Raw genomic sequence first — 18,385 nt, 5'->3', positions numbered from 1 at the left:
ATGTGTTATTCATGTTAAGCTTAAAAAATTGGGCTACTTATTCAACATTGACAAACTGTGATTGGAGGGATGTTTTTTTGACTTCAGAGTAGCCTTAAATATTGCAACTGCAAACATATTCTGCAGAAAAAGCAGGTTCTTTTTTTTTTTTTTTTTTTAATAATTACAACTGATGGAACAAAATTATTAACTGATAGACCAGAATTATTAATACTAATAACAATTGGTATTTATAAGTATATTACTAGAATCCTACAAATTTCCTTTTCAGACAAATAATATAAATTCCTATCTTTCATATTAAACATAACCTATGGTCTCAGGCTTAACATAAAACAGTGGAGCTCCTTATTTCCCCAGTTTGATACATGATATGTGCTCTTTAAACAAATCATCTGGTCCCTGCTCCTATACAGTCTTATACAGGGGCAAAGGGGTTTGGGGATTTTGCAATGTCATCTGGGATTAAAAAGGAGCAGCACATCAGAGCCCCAGGCCACACCACCTGGAGCCCCTATACGATCCCTGGCGCTGCACCACTCAAAACTAGCCCCATTAGCTTACCGCCAAATAATTCCTGGTCAACCAAATGACACTGGGCTAACAAAGCCCCATTTCAGAAAAGATTACAACTTCAACAGGAAACCCTTTGATTATGAGTTTGTTTGAAATGTTATCAATACCATGATCATTCCTGCGGATCAACAAAACCATCTCTAATCACCATACCTTGGCTGCACCTTCAGTTGTGCATCAACCTCCTGGAAGAAGAAGAAAAAAAAAGCAAATCACGGTCGAGAATAGAGGAGTGACTTGTTTAACAAGAAGCACGTGCAATGACAAAGCGATTCCTTTCTCTACGTTGATCACCCACCTGCACACAGATTAGGTCAGATATTCACCTGAGCTGCCAACCTGTCACTCACACTTGATAAAAAAAAAAAAAAAAGCGAGAAAGAAACACACACAGCGTACATTCATCCCTTTTCACTACAAGCAGTCCAGATAAAGTCCTCCGAAGACATGACAGAAGATGGTTTACTTGTCTGTTCAACCAACATAAAAAGGGATTCCTTAATATTATCACTCAAAAATCCCACACAGCATAATATAGAGTGTTTGCAAGCAGCTATTATAACCTAAGAGTGAAAGTAACATTTTGTTGAAATAGGCATGAATTTTAACCTCTGGTGGTTTTACAAGGTACAATCCAAAACAATCCGTTATTTACAGATGATTATATTTTTGAATATATACTGTACAATATTGTAAGTCCAGCTTTTATGTATAATATCCTTGCAAATGATTATACGTACAGTATATGTGCTTTGAATATAATCTTGAGCACCAGAGCTCTACAGGATACATAAAAGAGATTACTACAGTAAACAAACCTCTTTTGTCTATACTTGGGAGGTGGCCAAATATTATAAAACTAAATATAAGTCATGTTTTCTTAAGATGCTACAATAATGTTACTCTGACAGCAATTCACATTGTGTTATTATTTGTTGTTTTATCTAATTTTCGGGAAGAACTGTGATTTGCACTGCCTACAGAAAATACTCATCTTTCTCATTAAAGGTTGCAGTACTTCCAACATTTTAATTATTTACCAATGCTCAGTCAACAGTCATGCTGCACAGAGTTAACATGCAGAGTTAGTATTGAGTACATAATTAACACTATACCAAAACCCACACAAAAGTATCCATTGTGGTGAACAATTTCTTTATATATATATATATATAAATTATATATAATTAATAATTTCACATTGTAGGATTACTTTAATCATTTACAATCTAATTTATTTTTCAATATCATGTTGATTCAAATAAAAACAAAATTTTCTAGTGCTGATCCACCTCAACCTTTTCTGAGTTGTGTGTTACAATAAAAAGGGAGGATTGGGAAAAAAGTTGATGTTTCATCAGTTTAGTCTCTGGCGCCCCTTTGTGGTATCTATAAAGAAGTTAATCAATTCCTTTTGAGCTCATAACAATAGCTATCATAACAACAGATTATGCAAATCTTATCTAAAAACGTTGTTTAAGCATTCCTCTGTCCTCTTACTTTAAGATGGACTGTTGTTGTTATGATTTTTTTTTTTTTTTTTTTTTTTGGTCTGTTGTCTCTCCGCACTGTATTTTTTTTAATTTTTTTTTTATCTTATTTTGTAACTCCCTTGTTGTTATGTAGTAATCACGTTGTATGTCCCCCCCCCCCCCTCCCTAAAACGAAAGAGTAGATCTCAATAAGTGAATTTAATTTAACACAGCAAGTCACTGAAATTATAGTAAAGCGAAATACGATTAGTTAATCAAAGCTTCTCTGGTCCGTTGTAATGTATTTTAAATGGTGCAATCAATACTGCAAGTTTTATTGATGATATCCCAGATCTGTTCAAATTGGCACGATAGAATAGTGAATAAATTTATCCAGAATATTTGTATAGGTGTGTGTGTGTGTGTGGGGGGGGTTCAACACACCTGGAAAGGACCCGTATAATCTCAGATTTAAACGAAATAATCACAAATAAACGACATGCAGTGCTGACTTTCACTGGTGTAAAGTGAAGGCACATTTAAAAAAAATAAAATAATAAAAACCGACCCATACTTGCACCGCGTGGGTGTGTTCTCATAAGAGAATTGGCTACAGGCACGTTGTGTTCAAAAACAATTGAGACACCGACTGTAAATTACTTTCAATTTATTTATTTAATCGTGCATGTGTCCTGCATCACGTCGGATATTAAGAACACGATGCCTCAGTTGTACGATACTGGCAATGAGCAAAGGGAGGGGCTGCTGCTGCTGCTGCTGCAAAAAAAAAAAAAAAACCACTGATAGAATGAATGCAAAGAGCCTAAAGAACACTTCCTGTTGATGCACACAAAAAAAAAAAAAAAAAAAAAAAAAAAAAAGAAATTTGCAGCAGCAACTGTCTGACACATCTGGAGCGGAGAGGGGGGGGAGGCCTGGCCGGAGTGTTAGCGGACTACTGAGGGGAATGGACAACGTTTCGTGCTAAATCTGCAAGACGGTGAGTTACAGCCGGACTTCACGGACTCGATGACCGTCGTGCGTTTGTGATGTCGGCGCGTCCGCGCTCGAACAGTGTGAGTTAATGGAGAGGAGAAAGGGGGGAAATAATCATTAGAAAACGAGCGGTAGCTCGCCAGCGTTAGCTCCGCGTAACTTAGCAATAGTCGCCGTTTAGCTTTTTTCTGAATGGATTTTTTTTTTGGGGGGGGAACGGTTGCTAAGCTAACGGCTAGCACGAGCTACCTAGCGGTTAGCAGCTGTTTCGTGTGACAGCCGACGTCGTAACTTTAGTTGTTAAAATCCTACGAGCTTGTCAAGCTTTCTTTTTATATATATATATAAATATATAAAACCAGATTTAAAAAAAAAAAACACGACGCGAGAGTGAAGTCTCCGTGAAAGTTACGCTTTTTTTTATATATATATATTTTTTGTTCATGAAATAAAGCTCCGATTCTTCGTGCTAAGCTAACGCGGCTAGTTGTAGTGTGTGTGTGTGTGTGTGTGTGTTGAAGTTTGGGGTGTTTCGGCCCTGTGAGTTTCACTAAACGTTCATCTGAACTACGTGTTTAACCGCAGAAGTGTTGAGATTAATGGAGGCGACGCAGGAGAAAAATAAAAAATAAGAAGAAGAAGAAAAAAGAAAAAAAAGAAAGCAGCTGGCTGGCTCGTGTGATGGGCAAGCTAGCGCTAACGTTAGCTTTGCCCCCGCAAAGGTAACCCCCCCCCCCTCCCTCCCTCCGCCTACTCCTCCTCCCCCCACCTCCCCCCCATCAGTAAACCGGAGGGTTTGTGCGTTAAAGTTTGGAGACACCGCACATTTTTTTATATGCATGTACGGTGATACACCCTCCCCTCCTCCTCCCCCCTCCCCCCTCACCGTGCACGATGAAGCTAACGTGGACAAACGAAGACTCCTCTTAATGAACAAGTAATAACTGTGCCTTATTATTATTATTATTAGTTTTATGAATCCTCCCTGTTCGTGTACGAGGTGGCATCAGGCCCCCGGTGGATTTGCATGTGTCAGAAAATAACCTGCACCTATAACGCTTTTTTTTTTTTTTTTTTTTTTTTTTTGTAGGGCAAGGTGTTAAAAATGGGAAAGTCACTGTCAGGGTTCTTCGTAACCGGGTCTACCTGTAAACTATAATTTGCAGGAAAGGACAAAGTGCAGGCACATGGTATGTTATAGTCAGTAACACCTGAGTTCACCTGGGTCACCCAGCACTCTCTTTACGACTAATTTTTTTTTTTTTTTTCTGACGTCCGCGTCGGCTCTGAAGTCTTCCTTGTGGATACGGTTTGAACCAACGACGAGCTTTAATCCTGGACAACCGCGTCTGAAACCAGACTGAATATTTTAACTGTAAGAGGCATGTCAGAACAGAGTGGAGCCCGACCAGTTACGACTTTCGCAGGTGTTGGCCTTATGGCTCTGCTCCCACCCCAGCCGCTCTCTTTTCTTTTCTTTTCTTTTCTTTTTTTTTATGGTCCCATTTCTGTTTGGGATAAGCAGTAAAAACGGTTTTGGTTTGAAATACCAGCTGAAATGAATGATTGTGCAGTATAGGACATATCATGTTTGGTGCCAGGTTGGTAAATTGTGTTTAAAACAAAGCAAAAAATAGTGGGAACATGGTCATTTAGAAAATTGTTGGGGTACAAGTGAGTTGTTTGTAGTAATTTTACACTTATATATATATATATAATGCCATATCAATTTCCAAAGAGCATTTCCCTGCTTGCATTTTTGGTAATCTTGTTATTTGTCACTTGATCCTTGGTAAAGATACTTCTTTGTTTGTAAATGTTTTCTAAATCGTAGGGTAATAAGTTGAACCCATTATATTAGTTCAAATGTTCTCAAGTATTTCTGTAACATATTTACATACTTTTGGGAAATGCAACGTAAGCCAAGAAGAACACAGCAAAACTGCACTTCTGCAGCAAATGGTGGCTGCGTTGCTTGGATTCTCTTCCACCTTTAAGCAAAAGCTGATCATTTGTTGACAATAAAACCTGTTTTAAGGACATTGCGACAGACGCATCATGGCCAACTGTACTTGTGACAGCGTAATCGCTGCAGAGTGGCTCTGGGTGAAAAGACAGCGTATGCACTCAGCTAATTAGTGTTGGTCTTTAAAAGCACTATTCATGCTGCAAACAACATGTGGACAATGTGTGAAGGTTAACGGTAGACAGAATGTAAGTCAACTGATGCAGGACAGGAGGTTCAGATGTGGGGCAGAGTTACAGTATTGCTGTTGTAGATCTTCTAGGTTCCCTTTTAACTCTCGTCTGAATTCATCCGCTGCTGCGAGACGTGAATGCAGATGGTGAAAATGGAACGGTAATATTTACTTCTCCTTGTGGACGCCTTGTATTTTTTGTCTACAAAAAAAAATAATAATCCAAAACACGCCTATCTCATTGTTTTAATGGAGTCTTGGCCGTGAGCGGAGCAATGTCACCAACAACACTCGGTAAACACGCGTTACTGTGAAGTACCGTATAATTCTGTTGGTCAATTATTTCTGTTTAGTGCAAGTTTCCTAGATATATGGAGGCCCATGTGTGTTTGTATGTTGTTTTTTGGCGAGTGCAGTTATAGATGATATGTTGAAAAAGGATACAGATAATGAGGATAGGCTCAAGTCCATTAAGACCTCCACTTGTGTTCATCCGATCAGCACGCGAGTTGGCTGAAATGAAAGATGAGCATTTTCTTGTCTTCCAGTTATGTACTCCAAAACAAATCAAATCAGAGAACACACCCAAAGGCTAAGCATGCAATATTTAGCTCTGCATACTGATCTCCCACTAAGCCTTAACATTTTCCAGAATACAGGTTATTTTCTCTCCAGCAAAGTCTTTCGCATCATAGCCTCTCTTCGGTGTACTCGAATCGTGTCTATTTTTATATAGTTTTTTAGAATCTCTTTTTAAATTGCTCTCCAAACCTTTGCTTGTTAAGCAGTTCTGTCCTGCGTCCGGACTGCCCCACAAGCTGTTTTTCAAAGTAGATGAATGCTGCTGATGTTGAAGAAAGCATACAGTGCTTGCCTGCTGACTTAGATTTTTTTTTTTTTTTTTTTCCAGTGAAATGCCAAAGTTTTAGTAACCAAGCATTAGGTGGAGTCTTTCCACGAGAGTTTATGCTTATCTTTTGGCCAGCCGAATTACCACAATGCACCACTCAGCATCCTTTTTAGCTACCTACATGAAGCAGCTGTACCAGATAGGTTTATTACCTGACAAGGAACTTGACCCACAGATGGAATTTTTAAGCTGAGTTTAAACATTTTCGGCTTTCCCATGTGAGCCAAGCATGTGACCCTCACTCAGCATGTGCATCTCAACTACTGAGCATGCATTCTTTGGCTGCCCTTCCACTTGGCTCCATCGAGTATGCATGCTGTTGGCAGCCATTACTGGTATGTTTTAGTGTGTGGACATGTATTTGAAGGCTCGTCATCGGGGGAGTGAAGACTACACGCCTCCTTATAATTCTATGTTTTGCTCCAACTTTCTGTCTCCAAAGACACGATGAGAACATGTGGTTTGTTGGACAGGTGTCCTGGCAAGCTTTGGCAAGTGGAGAAAGTGTTTACGTTCACAAAGTGCTGACAGCGACTCAATGCGCAGGTCATGCTGAATTGCCAGCGAGGGGGTGGAGGAGGAGGGAGTGATGGGAAAAGGGCAGATGGAGTGGGGGGAGAGGAGGGTTAAGCTGGAGAACTGACACAAATTAAGGTTTTGCAAGATGAAAGTAGTTTATTTTGTGAACGCAAAATTACACCTTATGTTCAGCAGCATTTGATTTTGAGGTTGCAGTGTTCCAAAAAAATGCGGTTCAACTCGTTCTGCAGGAAAAGGCAGGACTTTGGTATGTTAATATTTTGTCCACCAGTTCAAGTCGGTATATTATTGTATCAGGGTAGGATGCCAGTTCTGGTGCAGGAATGCCTTGCAAGAGGGCATCTGTGATCATCAATGTCAAGATCAAAATGTGTTTTCAGTCAAAGCTCGAATGTTATAGACAGCATGTTATGAAATATCTTAAATCAGGGAGAGGCATTTGGCGCATACGCTCGTCAGGAATGAGAGTATCAACCATCATTACCTCAATCAGACTAGTACAAAGGCAGTGTTCTCCCTTACGGTCAGTTCTTCAGTCTTAAAGAAAGGCTTTGTAAAAGAGTCCTCAGGAACGGTTGGTACGAGATCGCCCTCCGAGCACAACCAGATTTCCTTATTTCTCTGCCAAATGTGTTATATACTGTATAGCTTTATGGCTTTACTCACATGACTGTTACGCTTCATCACAGTCGGTGTATTAGAACACTGGTAGCATGTGTTCAGTCACTTGAACCTGATTCATCCGCTTTCTTTTTACTTTGCTATTTAGTAGTAATAGCAGTGAGTACGTGATGCATAAAAATGTGAGAAATAAATTACAAAATTTGCGACTTGAGATTTCAAGTTCTCATTCAGATCTTTAGATTACCTAGATTTGAGGTTCCCAAACATTGCAGATGTGTATCTGTAGATACCCAACATTTTTTTTTTTTTTTTTATCAAAATAAAATTCACTGACTTAACCATGACATAGCCTCATAAAGGCAAAATAACAACATAACATAGCTTCAAAATGTAAAGACTACATTTACTAATCAGAGCACACACACAAATAATTTAATCTGCAGGGGGAAGTATGAAGAAACAGCTGAGATTGCAGTGCTCTTCCTCTCTCGCTAACTTTGAGAAGTTCATCTGACCTGTCAGATCCGGCATTGCCTTATTCTCCAGACTTTTTTTTTTGGACCTTGTAGTCATTTCGAAACTCAACTCACTACACTTGATAAAATTGACAAGTGAAAAGCACGAATGCAATTTTGTTCGGCTAATTTTATCTTCATGCTATGTCGGACGGCCAAATCTTTTTTCAGAGATATTTAAATGATTAACAACACATTTTGGCATCATTGTAATGTGATGTGTATAATAACTGGTTTAACTGTAATAAAAATGATACTAAATGACTATTTTTGGACTTTGGGCCTGTCAGTGTAGTTGTTAGGCCTTTCAGCGAGACTCTTCCGTAGCACTATGTGGACACTTTGGGAATCACTGACCTAGATTACCATCTATTTTGTTCTCTTACTGTCTTTAACACTTGCACTTGGTTCTTCTTATGTGGTGTACCCTAAGAAAACAATCAGTGTTTTCTATGTTTTTCTGAAAAACAACTCCATGCTAAATTGTTTAAATGTATTTTGGCCACATGCTGAAAATACATTTATATGCTGCCCTCATGGCACGGAAACGGCTTAGTTTAAAAAATATATATATATATTTGGACAAGCAAGCATTTGACTCTCTTTGAAACATTGCCTATAGATAAAGTTGGTGTACTTAAACAACACCATGTGGAAAATTTGCTTTTTTTGTAATCGTTTTTTTTAACAAAACATCAATAGATGTAATATTCTTCGGTGAAAAGAGTAAGTACACCCCTGGCAAAAGAAACAAGGACTTTGGAAGAAATAGCTTCCTTGATGCCTATTTTCATAAATGTCCACCAGTCTCTTGCTTACATTTTTTTTCAGATGGCCTCCCATTATCTCCAAGCACTCTTTCACTTCACTGCCAAGTCACTGAGGCGGTTAAGGAACACCGAACCCTAACATGTCCACCACCATGCTGCGTAGCCGCTACTGTTATTGTGGCCAGACATCTTTATTTCTACATTTTCTGTCCAGAACACATTTTCTAATAAGTCTGGCTTTTGCCTGTATGTTCATCGGCAAACTGTAGTTTTGCTGTGATGTTTTTTTTTAGTGAGTAAAGGCTTTTCTCTGATGCATGTCTCATCTCATAGACTTTCAGACTGTAGTTGCATAGACTTTGGCACCAACAGGTGCAACAGTTTCTTGCAGATCCTGTCATTAAATTTTGGGATTCTTGCAGACTTCTTTTTGCATCGGTCTGCTCTGAGGTGACATTTTCTGGGTCGGTCAGTCCTGGACAAATTGGCAATTGTTTGAAATCGACATCACTTGTAGATGATTTTTCTCTGAGTAGAATAATTTATTTAAAGTAATTTGGAGATCTTTTTAGGCCCCTTAGCAGACTCAAAAGTATCTGCCACCTTTTTTGGGGAGTTCTTGGACAACTATTCATATCTTGGCACGATAACACAACACACTTTAGTAACAAAGAGAACACCACGCTCTAGATGTCAGAAGTTTAAATAGGACAGGTTCCACCTGTCACTCCCTGAGGAGGTTATAATCATTCACACCTAATCTGGAAGCCCTGATTCTAATTTTATGGATTTAAAAGTATACATTCCCTTTTATTTTTTTTACATTATGAAAATGACAAAATGGTGATTTTATGTAGCATACGTCTGACCATATGACCTTTAACCGTACTCACTGTTTCAAAGAAGATCCACAATTTCCATGGGATATATCTTATTTTTTCATCTGACCGTATATGCAAACCATATTGGTTATTTTTCTGATTATAGATTTATAACAAAATAGATTTGGGGTTACCAATTATGTTTTAGAAGACATCTTCTGTTTCTGATTCCTGTGACTGAGAGATTGTAATTATCAGACTTTATGTTCAGTATGTGCCATCATCTCAGTGCTTTGATGAGGCCGCTATTGGCAATCATTCAATTGGCAAATAACTGTGGAAGTGCTTTGCTGCTGCTCTTTTCTGATCCACATTTTTAACACTGGAATCATTTTTAATATGTACCGTATATTGTGGGGGAGTGTATGACTGACCAGTAGCACATTGAGGCCGAAACCAACACCAGCATGTGATATTGCAGTCAATATGCAGTTTCTACGTACACATGCAGTAATTACCTTCCATGGGAAGGATCCCTAAGATTTGGTTGTTTAAGATTTGTTTTAATAAAAGATTATTTAAACTAACTGCTGAGCAAAATATTTTTGCTTTGCATTATGAACCTTTTTTTTTTGTGTGTGTGTTTTTCCAATCCATTTATATCTGAGGATAGCAGAAACACTCTGTCATATGAAATGTAATTCAACAGCCTCACAAACTACTTCCTCCAAAATGATCCTAAAGTTTTAAGTCAGTTCAAATCCACTGAGCATTATAACCTTCATCGAGGATCTAAACTGCATCAGGACTCGATCAGGACTTAAATTAGGCTGCTTTAGTTTTATCTGGCTGTTTACTGTCTGTTACTTGTTTAAACTGTAAAAATGCTGCAGTCTGTCAAATCAGTCAAATTTAATGAACCAAAAGCTAATAATTTGTCTTTTTTTTCTCTTCCCATCAGGCTGTCGACAAACTGGAGAAACATATCCAAGAAATGGACGACGGCAGCTACATCGAGTTTGATGTGCCAGAGTTCAGTAACACTGTTCTGACCCAACTCAATGAGTTGCGGCTGCAAGGGAAGCTGTGTGACATCATTGTTCACATTCAGGGCCAGCCGTTTCGAGCCCACAAGGCCGTGCTGGCAGCTAGTTCACCCTACTTCCGTGACCACTCAGCTCTCAGCACCATGAGTGGTCTTTCCATTTCAGTCATCAAAAGCCCTGAGGTGTTTGAGCAGCTTCTAGCTTTCTGTTACACGGGTCACATGTCCCTGCAGCTCAAGGATATCATTAGTTTCCTCACCGCTGCCAGCTTTCTGCAGATGCAGGCGATCATCGACAAGTGCACCAAAATCCTGGAGAGCATCCATTCCAAGATCAGCATCCCAGGTAATGTCTGCAGCCCGGAGAAGGATAACTTGCAGACCAGCCGCAATGGGGTCAATGACAGCAACCTCTTTATAAACCCTACCCAGATCTCCCCCCCTTACTACTCCCGGCAGAATCAGGCAGGGCACGAAGCGCTGGGCGGAAAAGGCCTGGGCCGGGCGCGACAGCAGCAAGAGGAAGGCCAGTCGGACCGCGGCAGTAGTGATAGTGTGTCCGAACACGAGGCGCCAATGGAGGGAGAAACAGAGCAAGTGGAACTGATAGGCAAAGATGGGCAAGTAACAGATGTGCATGTGAAGGTAGAAAAGACAGACAGGCCCACTTACTCGGATAGCTCCTCAGCTGGTGACGATGGCTACCACACAGAGTTGGTAGATGGAGAACAGGTGTTGGCTGTTAGTGTGGGTTCTTATGGTCCTGTCATCCAGCCTGCTGCCTATTCTTACTCAGGGCTGTCCTCCCCGTGCTTTGTCAACCTCAGCAACTCCAGTCCTTCCCGCTCCATGCTCAGTGGCTTCAGAGGTGGGCGAGCCAGGGCGAAGCGCCCGCTGGCCGTCCCGGCCGGGGTGCTGAGTCATATTAAACCCGGCTCAGAAAATGGCGAATCGGCTGTGGGACCCGCAGGGTTGGAGAACGACGTGCGAGAGCGTAGCCTGCGGAGCCAGTGGTACCCCTACAATGAGAGACTCATTTGCATCTACTGTGGAAAGACCTTCAATCAGAAAGGGAGCCTGGACCGCCACATGCGCCTGCACATGGGAATCACCCCGTTTGTTTGTAAATTCTGTGGCAAGAAGTACACAAGGAAAGACCAGCTGGAGTACCACATCCGTGGCCACACGGACAACAAGCCCTTCCACTGTCAGATCTGTGGCAAATGCTTCCCATTTCAGGGCACCCTTAACCAGCACCTGAGGAAGAAGCACATGGGAGCATCAGAGGGCAACAATCATATGGACTCTCCAGAGAGGACGGAGGGAAGCTCAGGTCAGAAGGACCAAGAGGATACGTCTGAGGGGATGGCCTTCGAGGCACAATATGCAGAAGAGGCACCGGCCAATGATATGGAGGAGAGTTCAAAATGCAGTCCAGAGGAGGCTCAAGCATCGAGATGTGATTTTTAGGTCCTGCTTCAGGTTAAGGAAGCTTTAAGAAATGTTTATTTCAACTCAATTTAAAGGACTCTCTTCTTTTTCAATTAGCTCCCTCTACTATTGACATTTCTTGCGTCAAGGGTTTCTGTCAGTTTTGTGAAAGTTAGATGGTAAATGCGGAGAGAAAATGGGTGCTTTATAGAAATCTGATTCTTTCAAGCAAAGGGAGTAACAACTTACTATTTTTGAGGAGGTCCCAATAATCAAGACCCCCTGATTGATTTCTCTTTTTATCTTTCCATGTTTTTTAAAACATATTTACAGAGTTATATAGGCATGTTGCAATAATTGATAATGTGAAAGCTCTGGTAAGATGCTTGTCATATCACCTTTTTACCTGACCTGTTTTTGCACATGTGGCCACAAGAGGTCACTTACTCACAAGGAATGATTTTTCTGCCAGTGCAAAGCTTCGTGTGACATATCCGTTCAATACCTCATGATGCAACTACATACTCATAACAGACAGTATTTTAACTTACAAGAAACTCACCAGGTTCTACCTCATAGCCAAGAACCTACCAGGCACAGATGTGTTCACCGTTTGAAATCTGTTTTATGTACAGTATCTTATTGCCAAACCCTGTAAAGAATATTCTTTCAACACAAAGCCTTGATACTTAGGGGAAATATTCCTTGCTGATTGTATGGATTGGGGACAAAGTCCTTGTCAAATGTTTCATGGTCAGCCAGGTTAAAGTGATAAAATAAGAAGGTGCTATGTTAGGAGTGCATTACATTTACTAGCTTACTTGTGTGCTTAATTGGGGCAAATGTGGAGAATAGAGTAAGAGAATGGCCCCGTTATATTTCAAGATATGATTTTGCTGTCTGGTAACATTTGTTCTTCAAAACACTTCAGGATTTTATCTCTCATCACTACTGGAGATCTCACTCTGTCGGCCGAGGCACGGTTTTAGATGCTGCCATCCATGTAATGGGTGAATTACGTCCATACAGCGAAGTCATTTGTATTTCTCAGTACTCTAACGGCAAAGTTATACAGAACTATTGTATGTGTACTTGTTTTGTCCTGAGGTAGGCTTCCAATTCGATACTCTGTCGAACAGAGACACGAGTACTCATTGTCAATTCTGCACAGCGGGAACAGCTCTGCATCTGTTCACATAAATCACTATAGTCTGAACAATATGCAAACAGAAAGAACAAAGGAATCTCAGCCATTGTGACATGGTTTTTCTTCCATTTTTTTTTGGAAAGAACGATTGGTGTTCTTTCCTCTCTCTTTTGTTGTTGTTGTTGTTTTCCCGTTATGTCCTACCTTTTCTGATGGAATAATTGATCTGTGATCTTCATTTTCTGCATCGTTTGGGGTCAAATGCAGACTTGGAACATGTTTCCCTCATCTGTCAATCCTACTTTGGGCGTTGTCATGGATTTGACATTGCTAGATTAAGGTTAGGAGGTAAATGTTTTAAGAGGTAGCTGATGATCCAAAGTATTGATGCACTTTGCAGAGTTAGTGTGTGGGCTGGTCGCTGTCCCAGTGATAAAATGTGCTAATTTCTGTCTTAATTGTGATGCTGCAGCAGCAGTGTCAGACTAGTACTTGCTTCACAGCATTGATTTTTTTTTTTTTTTTTTTTTTTTTTCCCTCTGACTAAAAATGTTGTGAGCTTTCATGAAACTCTGCAATCACATGAATACTATTAGCTACAAGTCATGCATATGGCAGAATTATATTATATCTTTACTATATGAACTATGGGGATCAGGGATGGGGGAGTTGTTAGAATATAGAGATTTGGATTTATTTCCATTGTGATTTAAAAATCTATATTCACAGTAAAAAGGCACTTAGAAGGCCTGATTGATTATCCTGTCATAATTTGCAAATTCAGAGCTCAGCTGGGTGGTTGCTTTTGTGCGATCCTGCTTCCTTATTTACCATCCAGCTGTTTCATGTCTTTGTTGGAGAGCCCCTGCTATATGCTTTTATTTTGTCCCATCTGGTCCATGCTGAATTTGTGTCAATGAATTGAGAATGAACTGATTATTTTACACTTTTCATATAATTTTCTACTTTGTGTGCATGTGGTGGGAGAATATTGTGTTTTGTTGCTTATTTCTAGTGTAACGTCAAGAGTGCAGTCCTTTTATTCCTCTGAATGTGCAGTCATCGTCTTTACTCATTGACAGTTAAGATAGCAAACCAAAATTTGGGGAATTAAGCAAAAAAAAATCAGTATAGCTAGCTTTTTGTTATTTTTTTTTTGTGTACGAATTTACCACAAACACTTTTGGTTATCATCACCCACAGTCCGTCAGCCTACACGATGCTTTTTAGATGAGTGTTTACCGAGTCAAGTTTATTTCCGTCAGCTGCTGATGATGAAGTGCAGGTTTTCTAGCTGATCTGACTTCACCAAAATCAGTCGCTGAGTAATTTTGAAGCTGCCAATGATGATTCTTTCCCTTCGTTTAAAACAAAAACACAAGAGGACATTAAAACCTTCTTGTGACATCGCCAGTATCATTTTGCGGATAATAGGTACAAACTGTTAAAAAAAAAAGACTTTGTGCCAAGAGACAACACCAAAGACTGAAAGGTGATTTTTAGCAGTAAACTTTGACTGTATTGCGTAATTGAATGCTCATTAAGAAGAATAGTTCTTAATTTAATGTAGTTCATTGGTATTTGAAAGGAATGTATGTTTCCCATCTTATAACAATCACTTGTGTAAAATTTGAACAATTTGCTAAGAAGATATTAAGTAGTGAAATCATAAGTAACGTCATATATTAAGCCATACGAAAGCTGACAATATAAAAGTTGTGCAATAGGTATCGTAATTGTTTAAAGCCAATGTAAACAAAAGAGGAATATTTCACAAGAAGTGGCATCTTAAACTTAGTGCCTTGCCACAAGCTTTATATTTCCGATTCTGGCACTTAGATTCTTGTGCCTCTTTCATTTGAAATGAATTAAATAGAGAGATTAGAATAAAATATGGCCACATCATTTAAAGTGGTACCAAGAATGAAAAGAAATGAATTCACGTCATTTTTGTCCATTTTGTTGTATTCTCAACTCAAGCCCCGCCCCCTAATTTTCCCTTATCATTGGATTTTTGTTTTGTTTTGTTTTGTTTTTTGGTCACGGGATGGGTAATTGATTTAACGACGTAACTGACTTTGTAGCAACTGATTACAATCAAGTGAGGCAGACTTGTTCCCTGCAAGCCATTGCCCCATGTTCAGAGACTATACTGTATCCCTCCTCTCTTAACGACCGAGGACAATCCAAGCAATGTACTGTAGTTTAGGCATTTCAGTGAAGGAAGTCGATGCATGAAAAACACAAGCCGACTTGCTTTCTGTTCTCTTGGAGCATCTAGCAGGGAAATAGGTGCCCGGGTCTTTAACAGGATAAACTGAATATTTGTGCAGAAAGAAAAAGCTTAGCCTCAAAATACTGTAGCTGAACTGCTCGTTGCTCAACCACAAAATTGTATAAAATTGCCAACAGATAATGTTTTAACTTCAGTTTTCTTGTATTCGTGTCATTGATTGTGCACTTACAGTTTTTTTGTTTTTTTTTACATAGCCGTTCCATCTGGGAAGTCTAGTTTATATCTGTAGTTACCCGTAAGGGACTCAGCTATAATGGCCTCAATCACTTCGGTAGGGACCTTTTTCCCCTTAAATGGTGCTTTTAGACTAGTCAGGTTTTTTTTTGTTTTGTTATTATCAAATGCGTTAAGAAGTCCATGTATACATTATAGGTGAATGGAGGGGAAATTGTTTAAATGCTTTTCATGAACTATAGTTACTTATGTGATAGTACACACTTACAGAACCAACTCAACTTGACACTCGAATTGACTATTTGTCAACTCTTAGCTCCGCCCCTCCGAGGGGAACTGGAGATGCATTTTGGGCCACAACTAATCAAAAGGAAGTGTTTACAGGGAAGGCTGTCAGACTACTTTTTGAAATTGCAGCTCGTCCTATTCCTTTTATAATAAACTCACTTCAGGTAGTTTACGAACACTGATACAGGCTTAGAAATAAATCGTAAGTCTTCCATAGCTTTCCTGTCAGTTTCTGTCCACTGTGTATTATTGAAGAAAAAAAAAAAAAAGCAATAACCTTTTTAAAAGTGAAAGTGGTGTATTGGGATCATCAAGCCTATTGAAATATTGACCTGTCATATATCAAACAAACTGAATGTCAGGGAGCTGTTGAATTGAAGTTGGACCAGGACAATTTGATATTGATTTATTTTTTATATATTTTCTGAAACTTTGGACAGGTTGACTTACTCTTTGAAAAATAAATATATATAAGTGAAAAAGCGGTGTTGCTTGCTGATGTTCTAAATGCTCATCAGAATCCAGTGGCGGTCAAAAACCTGCAACACAAGAACTGAGCGTGTGGTTCAGTCATTAAACTCAGTGGCACTGTTCAGAGTTGCACCTCCAGCTGAGTCAAATAGTGAAAGGGATTTTTGGGCTGTATAGCCACTGTTTGGGAGCGGGCTATCTGTTGGCATGCTGAGGTTCAGTGATCTCATTTGGCTCCTCGGGCTCAGAGACTGCAGTTGTAGCTGTTTAGGATCAGAGGGGAAGTTTTCAGACTATTGTTCCTTTTCCTTTTTTAACTCCCTAAACTCTGCACTATCGTGTCTCTGGCTCGTATGTATTTGGTGACAAGGCAAAAAAAAAAAAAAAAAAAAAAAAAAAAAACTTAGAACTCAGGGTATATAGTGTTAAAAGTGGTCTCATTGGACATGCATCCTATGTCCATGGTATAATCGTGCACTTCTCTTCAGGTGGGGAAACAAGTCCTCAGTCAGCGGTTCCCAAACATTCTGCCTCAAGGTCTCGATGAGTCCATATTTTCCACAGAGCTGAAGCTCGAGGCGCACTGGAGACCACAAACTGAACCATGATAGCAGAAAAGTCCCGGCTCCTGTTTTGTCCACTCTACACACAACCTCACAACCCAACTGTGAACCTCAGAACTCTACTGTTTTGTACAACTATGAAGTAAATGAAGCTAGCTAGAGCTGATGTTGTATCTATTGCCATTTATGAATTTATTTTATAGCATGAAATAAAATATATTTATTCAAATTATATATTTTACTCATAATCATTCTGTGCTGCTTCATTTTGGTTCTTAAGCTTGTAAATTGCTTTTTTATTATATAAAAAATGTCAATAGAATAATGCGTTTGTAAAATAAAGACGCTGATTTGGCTCTGATTTGTCTTTTTTGTTTCTCACGAGCGGATTGATTTATTACGTATTTATGTGTGGACGAGGACTCAAATGAAAGGTTTTTGATGTAAAAGGGGAGAGGAACAACGGTTTAATTTGCGTTGTTGCCATGCCTGGTATTTACTCCATACAGCAGTAATTCTGGACGTGAGTGCCATCTGTAGGAATGAATGATGCATGTGCAACTTTGACCCTCTAGAGGGAGCTAGAGAATAACACATCTGAAAGGGTTACTGATATTCAGGGCCTGAAATTTTGCAATTTAATCTAAAAGAGAAGCATAACACAGCTCAGAATAAATAGGCCTTTGCGACTGAAAACATAGGGCTGTTTAATTTCAAAATTAAAACGTTACCCATGCAAACAGAAAATAATTGGCCACTGGTGAGGACATTTAAGTTAATTAACTTTTTGTGAGATTAAAATTATTCTTTTGTTTGAGGTTTTGTGCTCTAAGCAGTGTTTGTGGAAAATAGGCGATTTACAAAAGTCACAGAGGCCAAGTAGGAACATATAAAACAATAAACTGCGTTAGTCTCAGATGGCTGGTGATAAAATGAATTTATCGCCCGTCCTGCTGGATCGCCGGTCAAGTTCTCCACCTCCATTTTCAGCAGTGTTATTCCTCCTGTCCCTAATGTGTTAAAAAATGCATCGAAAGAGAGACATATTTTCATCAAGTGGCACAGCACATGTGTAGCGCCCTCCCATAGTGTTACCGCTGTTCTGGATGTCGTTTTTTTAAAAGTGAGGCCACGGAGAAACCCAAATTTTTGGAAAACCACTAAACTGGGTAGCTTGCAATTATATTTTCAGACTGCTTGTTAACACTAACTTTAAAGAAGAATTTCACTGTTTAATATAATTCCCCCCTCTGGTCAGTAAGATAATCTCAGTAAATAGTTTAATGATTGGGAACGGGTGTTGTAAAATAAGCAGCACTCGTAGCCGTAATAATAAATTGGATGAATTGTTTAAATGACAGCGTCATAGGACTGCAAAGACATCTGAATCCTAAAATAACAGACTAAATTGCTCTGTTCAGTGGAATAAGGGAATAAAATGAACCACAAAACACAAGGCCAGGAAACCTGAGGTAGTTGTGTTTCCACAAGGCGTCTTTAATTGCATTCTATGAGTATGATGTATTGCTGCTTTGTAAGACAAACTTC

The 18,385-nt window shown here is 39.4% G+C and overlaps 1 protein-coding gene across 2 annotated transcripts; it reads left to right on the top strand.

Annotated features, from left to right (window-relative positions):
• The first annotated feature begins 2,887 nt into the window (after positions 1-2,887).
• On the top strand, positions 2,888-17,204 carry zbtb34 (zinc finger and BTB domain containing 34). Of its 2 annotated transcripts, none has more exons than XM_069706760.1 (2): positions 2,888-3,048; positions 10,384-17,204. In XM_069706760.1, the coding sequence occupies exon 2, from the start codon at positions 10,417-10,419 to the stop codon at positions 11,935-11,937; it is 1,521 nt and encodes a 506-aa protein (XP_069562861.1). In that variant the 5' UTR covers positions 2,888-3,048; positions 10,384-10,416; the 3' UTR covers positions 11,938-17,204. The 2 variants fall into 2 exon arrangements, with proteins under 2 accessions (XP_069562861.1, XP_069562859.1); XM_069706758.1 differs by having other exon boundaries at positions 2,888-3,124.
• The last annotated feature ends 1,181 nt before the right edge of the window (positions 17,205-18,385 follow it).

Source organism: Brachyistius frenatus, unplaced genomic scaffold, assembly GCF_029030835.1.
Source record: "Brachyistius frenatus isolate BFR_SWC_R1_liver_20210118 unplaced genomic scaffold, ASM2903083v1 Contig_64, whole genome shotgun sequence".
Lineage (NCBI taxonomy): Eukaryota > Metazoa > Chordata > Actinopteri > Embiotocidae > Brachyistius > Brachyistius frenatus.
The sequence above is the reverse complement of the archived record's forward strand: the minus strand, read 5'-3'. Positions and strand labels throughout refer to the sequence as shown.

Coding starts and splice junctions, on each gene's coding strand:
- zbtb34 (XM_069706758.1), top strand. CDS start 3,098: ATGTCGGCGCGTCCGCGCTCGAACAGT. Junction 3,125..10,383: donor CGCGTCCGCGCTCGAACAGT/GTGAGTTAATGG, acceptor TCTTCCCATCAG/GCTGTCGACAAACTGGAGAA.